This window comes from Cervus elaphus, chromosome 17 (genome assembly GCF_910594005.1).
Source record: "Cervus elaphus chromosome 17, mCerEla1.1, whole genome shotgun sequence".
Lineage (NCBI taxonomy): Eukaryota > Metazoa > Chordata > Mammalia > Artiodactyla > Cervidae > Cervus > Cervus elaphus.
Genome location: NC_057831.1, coordinates 26097809 through 26106651, shown reverse-complemented (window position 1 = coordinate 26106651; position 8843 = coordinate 26097809). Strand labels below are relative to the sequence as shown.

At 43.4% G+C, this 8843-nt stretch overlaps 1 protein-coding gene across 1 annotated transcript; it reads right to left on the bottom strand.

Annotated features, from left to right (window-relative positions):
* On the bottom strand, positions 1-2308 carry LOC122673469 (histone H2A.Z). The gene is made up of 5 exons (XM_043871271.1): positions 2094-2308; positions 1569-1646; positions 1170-1283; positions 695-824; positions 1-440 (listed from the first exon to the last, which is right to left on the bottom strand). Exons 1-5 carry the CDS (start codon positions 2094-2096, stop codon positions 379-381), a joined length of 387 nt encoding a protein of 128 aa, XP_043727206.1. The 5' UTR covers positions 2097-2308; the 3' UTR covers positions 1-378.
* Between the last annotated feature and the right edge of the window lie 6535 nt (positions 2309-8843).

Sequence of the window (8843 nt, the reverse complement as noted above, 5' to 3'; positions counted from 1 at the left end):
TAGTTTGGGATATGACCTTTATTGAGCTTATCCACCAGAGTGGAAATAATGTCTGTACAAAACCAAATGTTTGTTACTATAACTTCTGCATCACAATTAAAATCCAAACAGTTTTTTAAAAACAGTCAACTCAATCAAAACCCACTACTTCAGAATCAATAGCTTCTTTGAAGCCACAGTAACACTTAAATATGGTTAAGACTCAAATGCAGAAATTTGGTTGGTTGGAAAGCTAATTAAACTTCCAACTTGCTCAAATAGAATTACAAAAAGGCAAAATTGTGTTTTTCACAGAGATACAGTCCACTGGAATCACCAACACTGGACAGCTGTTAAGAGTGTTTAGAGTCCTGAGATAATAAGGAATCCAGGCATCCTTTAGACAGTCTTCTGTTGTCCTTTCTTCCCAATCAGAGATTTGTGGATGTGTGGAATGACACCTAGAAGAAGGATAAAATAACACAGTACTTTAAAACCAAGAGTTTAATGTTCAACTTGGAAGATGTCTTTCAATGTGAGGCTTAAGTGCAGAGTAAAAATTCAGAAATACATAGAGAAATCAAATTTCATGATGCAACCATACTACAGATCAGTGAAAATATACTGTGTCCTCTTCCAGACTGAAAATTACTACAGGGAAATTTAAAAGCAAATTCTTTTCTCTAGAGAAATTTATAAGTTAATATTTACATACCACCACCAGCAATGGTAGCCTTGATGAGAGAGTCCAATTCTTCATCTCCACGAATAGCAAGTTGCAAGTGACGAGGGGTAATACGCTTTACCTTCAAGTCTTTCGATGCGTTTCCTGCCAATTCAAGTACCTAGAAGGCAGAATGAAATCAATCTCCTTCCAACTTTCATTAATGTCAAGATCCAGACAAGAATCAAATCTTCATGATGAACGCATATCTACCAACTGTCATCTCCCCCACTACCTGAATGGCAAGATAAGCAAAAGCCATAAAGAGGGCACGCAATTTTATTTCCTAAGGCCGCAAGCTCAGGAGGATCCCCATCATGATCACCAGCCCCCCCTAGCGTTGTCGGAAGCTTCTCGCCGCGTTCAGAGCCTGGGAGTTTTCTTGCATCACTTTCCTCCTTCCCTCTCGCCGCCTCCCCCCACCCCCTCCCAACCTTTTCCAGATTATAGGCGTACACCCATTTACCTCTGCGGTGAGGTACTCCAGGATGGCTGCGCTGTACACAGCGGCAGTCGCGCCCACACGTCCATGGCTGGTCGTCCTAGATTTCAGGTGTCGATGAATACGGCCCACCGGGAACTTCGTTTTTAGCATACACAAACATAAATGCACAAAGATAGACGAGTCAAAGATGGTAAAATTATACGCGCGCCAAAGGCAGGGGCACGGACGCTGGTGCAGCAACGCGCCCCAGCACAGACACACGTGATCGCCCCCCCCCCCCCATATTTATTGCATCGGTAAACCAAGTCGCGACACTATCGCCCACTCAAAGACGAAACGCTCATCCAGAGCGATGATAAACAAGAGAGGAAAAGGAAAGAAAAACGCCACGATTTCCAGAATGCACGAACCACCACTGACCTGCAAACCGGCTCTCTGCGAGCGGGAAACCGCCTTTGTCTTGGCCTTTCCGGAGTCCTTCCCAGCCTTACCGCCAGCCTGCGGCGCGCACACGCCCGCGAGCGAAGGAGCAACGCAGAATATAGGATTACCAGAGCAGCGCGCCCTTCCCCCACCGCGCCGCGGCTCCGGCGCGAGCGCGGCCCCGTGCCCAGCCGGGGTCTCCGGCCCGCCGCGCACCGCAAGGGCGACCCCGCCCGCCCGCCCGCCCCCCGCCGCGCGCCCGCCGCGGCCGCGCGCCTCGGTCCGCCCGCTCGCCGCCCGCTGGCCCCCAGCGGCGCTGCGCGCGCCACCCAACCGTCACCGCCCGCCGCGAGATCCGAGGCTGCTCCGCTCGCCGCCGACAAAACACCTCCCCCTGCTCTTCCAAATCCTGTCTCCGCGCGTTCCCAACCGTCGCCGCTTCACCCCCATCTCCGTGTGTAACGGGTTTTTCTCCCGCCGGCAAAAACCCGCGGAGTCTTCGAGCGTCTCCACCAAGTTTACCATTTCGAATTCTGCGGAAGCTCTAACAAGCAAGGCAGAGAAAGGACTAGTCAGACACCCAGCGAGAACCCGCCGCCTACTCCTCCAGCGCACCGCGATTCAAACTGCGCTGTCTCCCGCCTTCCCCGCTCCCTTTATACTGCAGAATGTTCCCTCATCCGGGAACTCGGATTGCTCATCCCACCAATGGCTGCCACCCGCCCTCGGGACGCGTCCTTGAAGCTTCAGCCAATGAGAAAGCGAAGAAAAGGGCGGAGGGGCGGGCGCTTCGCAGCTCGAATCCCTATTGGAGCGTGCGGAAGGAGGTGGGGGAGGGCGGAGGGATTGGAACTGGGGAGAAGAAGGGCACGGCGGCGGGAGGGGAGAAACAGAGCGAGCTCTGCAGCGGGAGCTAGGGGACCCCCCGCCCCGGTTGTGGTCACGTGTCCGAGAGGCGGAGCTGAGAGGCTCAGGGGAGGGGCACGCAGTATCGCGCACCCCACCATCACCCGTTCGCCTTCGTCTCCTAGCCTGGTTCCGGAGACCACGTGAAGTCTCCGCGGGGTCTAGCGCGCCCCACTTCCCGCCCTCCCCTTCCAAATGAGCACCTCGAAAGCAGAGACCCACCAGTCCACAGCCTTTTTCCGAGGCCCAGGGTACTCTTTTCTCTGGTACCGTCAGCATCCCCCAGCTTTTTCAGTCTGACAGGTGGCGCGAACGCGTCCAGTGAGAGGAGCCCCAACTCCTTCCCTAACCACAGCCTTGATAGTGATTCCAGTCTTCTAACCTCGCTGGGCGAGTCTCGAGCCACCGACTGATCCTGATCCACTGCTCCCACGTCATCTTCAGTTCTAACTCCCCCTTCTTTCCTCACCATTTTTGAATGCCCAACCTCCCCCCCCCCCACCCCAGTGGGATACTTTCACGGAAAAAACGGTGTTGAAAGCCCCCTTGCTGGTCAGAAAAGACACTTTGGACTACCCCTAGAGGGCTTGGAGTGAGACGGTATTCTTTAATCAAATCATAAGCCGTATCTTTCTGGAGATTACACATCAATGGGCTGTACCTATAACCTGGTGACTAAAGTTGATTTAGTGAAACCTCAAAGCTACTCTGTCAACTTTTCTATGCTAAACAGTTTGCTACATGACAAATGTTCGGTAAATGTCAGTGGGGTAACTTATAACGTGATTCAAAGACACATGGTCCATGTAATCAATTGCAAATGGTGGGCTTAAAAAATAGTACTGTACACACAGTACTATCATAATGCCAGCTACTTAGTCTTCCAACTATCAGATTAATAACACTTGTGTAAATGTCCAGCTGCTTGAAGACAGTAATGATCTAAATCTTTTATATTTATAGCATTTAATGTATTACATTTTAAATATAATTCGGTATTTCTGACGTCAAAAAGTTTTAATATATGTATTCTTAAGTACTGTAGTTTGAGTTTCAGTTTGAAAGATTTTATCAAATTAGAGGACCCTTCCATATCTGATAGATACGTTCCAGAGAAGAAGTTCCCAACAATTTGACAGAAAGTTTTGTTATTTTCTTCCCCTTAAAAATGAAGAATTTTTACACTGTAATCAGTAGGAAGAGTTAATCAGTTCTCCCACTGAATTGTTACAATGACATTTTAAAACTGTGAAACCTGATGTAATAGTTAATCTGGGCTCTGCTGAGGCTTCCTGATAGGTAACTAGAAGCCAACATTAATACCTTTTCCAGTTTGGACAATATGTACTCTTTGCTATGAGGTCCTGCTAAAAGAATTCACTGTTGCCTCCCTAAACAGCAGTTAAGAGAATGTGCTCTGGAGCAAGTAGACAAGAACTCTGCTCTGCTTTCTTCTCAATGTGTCATCTTAGTTACTTTTTGGAGCTTCAAGTTTCTCTTCTATGAAAAGAATACAGTAACACCTATTCTCAGGTAGCTGTTGAAAGATTAAAGGAGAAGGTATGCAATGTATGCTCCATCATGTGTTTATCACATAACAGATGATAATGATGGTGTCCTCTACGTTGGATGCTGGAGAAGGATGAAATAAAGTATCTTTGATTCCTAAATCTTTTCCCTGGTCTAGCATACTGTCTTCCTTTGACGTGAAAGTAAAAAGCCGCAATGCAAGCCTGAAACCTGCCTAGGCCCCCTGCATTGGGAGAGCACAGTCTTAGCCACTGTACTGCCAGGGAAGTCCCCACTTTAATTTTAGATCGCCTATCACTTGCTGAAATGGATCTTAACTGTTATAGTAAGTCAACACCCTAAATCTTGGGGAAAGAAAGCACACTTTACCCTGAAGCACTGAGAAACCCATCAGTATTTCTGAGAAGGGAGAATACAGTGTTCCTCAATTTTAAGGTACTAATCTAGCATGGGGTAAAAGCTAAATCATAAAAGAGAAAATTTTTGTGAGAAGGCTGGTAAAGCTGATGTATGTCATTTAGGTATAAACCCTAAAACCATTAACACTGAAACCAAGACAAGGATGTAAAATCTTGAAGGAAGACTCAGTAATATTTAGTAACTGGGTGTGGCATTTAAGAAAGTGTAGGAAGGATATGGATAAATGAGACAGGGCATACAAGAAGATACTCAGGTTTTTTAGATTGATAGTTTAGGATGTGAAGTAGCATCTATAGAAATGAAAATGCCAAAAGGGTAGACATGGATGAACAGAGGAGAGAAGAAAGGAAAGTCAGGAACGTTATGAAAAGTTCAAGCTGACATTCAGGGAATTCAAGTGAAATTTTCTAGTAAGTATGTTGGCATTGAGGGCAAGAGTTTGTGAAAGAAAAACTTTCAAAGATATATCCTAAGAAGCATCCCTAATAAAAAAACTTTAGGTGATGATGTCAGCACTGTCACAAGATAGCGTGAGGCATATTTAGCAGTTTATGTGAGCAAAAATTAGTTGGATCCACTTTTAAATTAAGTGAGCCATTTTAAAATTTGTAATTCAATAAAGTGGTGGCTCAAATGGCAAAGAATCTGCCTGCAATGCAGGAGACCCAGGTTTGATCCCTAGGTCAGGAAGATGCCCTGGAGTAGGAAAATGGCAACCCACTCCAGTATTCTTGCCTGGAGAATCCTGTGGACAGAGGAACCTGTGTCCATGGGGTCACAAAGAGTTGGACATGACTGAGTAACTGACATTTACTTAAAGTTTCTTGTTATTAAACATGTAAAAAAAATCATTGATTAAATGTGTAAAAAAGGCAATCAATTGGAATTGGCAGTGCCAAACGGGAAGTAGTTAGAGGCACTCCACCAACAGGAGCTGGGGGAGAAGACTTCTTTAGGGACCATCTGGAAGCAAAGAAAGGAAATTATTTGATTGGCTTAAAAAGATTTGATTAACTGAAAGCAATTGGTCATCTCTAGGTTTTGATTGGAGAAGGCAATGGCACCCCACTCCAGTACTCTTGTCTGGCAAATCCCATGGACGGAGGAGCCTGCTAGGCTGCAGTCCATGGGATTGCTACGAGTTGGACACGACTGAGTGACTTCACTTTCACTTTTCACTTTTATGCATTGGAGAAGGACATGGCAACCCACTCCAGTGTTCTTGCCTGGAGAATCCTAGGGACGGGGGAGCCTGGTGGGCTGCTGTCTATGGGGTCACACAGAGTCGGACACAACTGAAGTGACTTAGTAGCAGCAGCTACAGACTCAGCCCCAGGGGAAAATCATATAAAACGTGTGACCATAACACCTATTGTTAAAGCCTTGCACAGATAAGTGTGACTCCCTAGGCCTCTCAATAGGATAGACAGGGCTCAGAGAAGAAGCTGAAGGTTTTTGCATACTCTAAGACTTTCTCAGCTTTATTTTGTGTAGGTGCTATGTATATGTGTGTGTGTGTGTGTGTGTGTGTGTGTGTGTGTGTAGGAATGGGAGTGGAATTATTTGTCAGCATAGAGTAACCTAGTGAAAGCTAACTAATCCAACCAACAATCTATCTGAGAATCATCTTGTTTACTTTTGTAACTGCTTTAAGTTTTCCCCAGTTTGCTATAGAATTACTTTCATTGAGATTTCTCACTGTCTGGGCCCAGGCAGAGAATGAAAGAGCAATGCTTTTGTTCATAGGAACATTTAAGGCTATCAGATCATGATTAATGAGTCAATGCCGCTGCTGCTGCTGTTGCTAAGTCGACTCAGTCGTGTCTGACTCTGTGCGACCCCATAGACTAGGTTTAGGATATTTGAGGCATGATATTATGCAAGATCAATTGCTCAAAATACTTTTTGAGCCTTGTAAATTCTGTACAGTTACAAGGCATTTTATGAGTTTTCTATGGAATTTGACCTAGAGGTCAAATTTCAACCTAAACATGTCTGAGGTAGACATGATCATGGCTTATCTTCATTTTAAAAGATGAAGAAATAGACTTAGGGGACATCCAGGGATAAAAGAGACCTGATATACGTTCTCTGTGCTCTTTTATAGTTTCATACTTCTGAGTTAAAAACCTTGGAAGAGGATTTGATTAGTGCCCATGACCATATATACCTGTGATCTTCTCTGTCTTAAATGAAAGAGATGCAATCTCTCACTGATCAATTTTGAAGACATCACTGTTATTATTTCTAGATGAATACTATTTTCATTATCTTCTAGTGTCCTGATGTTTTGTGAAATGTTATTAATTTCTTCGATAAGCCTTTTCTACTGCTCAGAACCTCAGCAGGAAGCAGCCTGAGATGAACTCTTCCTCCATTAATAGATTATTCCAACAAGTCTAGGCAAGAGCTGGCCAGGTCGTTTATCATATTTCACCACAGGATATGGAAATTTACATGCTGGCTCTTTGTTTAGATTTTTATTTCCTGTTTTTAAAGTAAAACAGTGTACTCATTTTAATTCTCAAAAATGAAACAAGTCACTTTTTCTCCAAACTTCACTGACAATTCAGGAATTTTATAAAAATCTGAAGAAGAGAGAGAAGAGGTACTATATATTATTATAATGTAGAACCTGTTTCACAAACTTGTTTCACTGATTTTGTAATAAAACTTTACTAATTTTACAGAAAGTGCTGTTTCAAATTAATGAATATTATAAATTACAGAGCATTTGATAAATAAATATATATATGATATGTATAAAAATAAACATATAGCAAATGTATAATACTTTTACATATGGATATATATAAAACTCCAAGTGACCAGTAAATAGTTTTGCCAAGAGCAAATACAGTCATCTCCAACTCTTTGCAACTCTCCACTGTAGCCCGCCAGGCTCCTCTGTCCATGGAAGAATACTGGAGTGGGTTGCAATTTCCTTCTGCAGGGGATCTTTGTGACCCAGGAATCGAACCCGTGTCTCTTACATCTCCTGCTTTGGCAGGTGGATTCTTTACCATTAGCGCCACCTAGGAAGATCATGTATAACACTCCAAGTGACCAGAAAATAGTTTTGCCAAGAGCAATACTAGTAGATTTGCTTTAAAAAAGAATTTGTAATAGCATTAATGATTTATAAATGTATCAAAGATCAAGAACTTTTTTAATATACATTTGGAAATTTCTGTATTTGTGTTCTCTATTAAGTAGGTTTACAAACATTCTTTGTGACTGATTTAAACCATAGTTCAGTGTCCGTTTCCAATGACATATTTAAAATTCTCAAAGAATAGGATCCGAAATATTGAGGCTCTACTCTTGGTTGTCTGTGGCAATCCGATTGCCTCCCAAATGACTTGAGACTGCATTTACAAAGCATCACATTTTTATTCAGACTGTTTATTTTGGAGGTAGGTCAAATCTCCCCAAGTCACTCCTAGGTGCTGAAACTTTGTGTTGAATGATAGCACATGTAAAAATACAGACACATAGAAAACTGCACCTGCCATGGCTCTTTTGTTCCATTTGCTTCACACACATCCAAAGGCTACTTTGCAGTGGGCACAGCACCTTTTCACTGACATGATCTTTTTATGGGTTACAGATTTCTATAGAAACATTGGAGCAAATATATTGAAGAATATGAAGCAGATAACCAGAGCCTTAAATGACCAAGACTGGCTCACTGTTCATCAAACTCATTTTTTTTCTTCCTGAGCTTTCCACCAGAACTCCTGTTCCATGCAGAAGGGGTGGCCATGTGACTGTTTCTTGTCAAGATGTGTCATTTCCATATCGAGGCTTTCAAAAAGTAAGTGTGCCTTCTCCACCCGCCTGTTCTCTATTGAGAGTTGGGGGCAAAGCAGGAGACTTCCAAGTAAGATAGGAGATTAAAACCATGAGATCAATCTCACAAAAGCCACCCGCCAAGAAGAAACAGAAGACAAATACTTGTATTGTTTAGTCCCCACAATTTTGTTGTTTGTTACAGCAGTTAGCCCTCCCTAACTATTTACCTAGCTTACAGACAGAAAACAGTGAAGGCAGAGGTGTTTTTGAGAGACCTATGTATGTGTAATCTATTATTATTAGTATGCTGGTTTCGTTTGCCAATACTGTAAAATAGAAGGATAAGTTTTGGCAAACATTCCCTACTAAAGAATCCTTGTTTTCATTATACCTTACTTTTAAAAAATTAATTAATGAATTTGGCTGCATTGAGTCTTATTGCCGCATGTAAGACCTTCGATCTTTGTTGAAAAATGCAGGATCTTTATTTTCAGCATGCAGGTTCTTTAGTTGAGAATGTGGACTCTTAGTTGCAGCATGTGAAATCTAGTTTCCAGGGATCCAGTCTAGGCCCCCGGCATTGTGAGTGCAGAGTCTTAGCCACTGGACATCAGGGAAGTC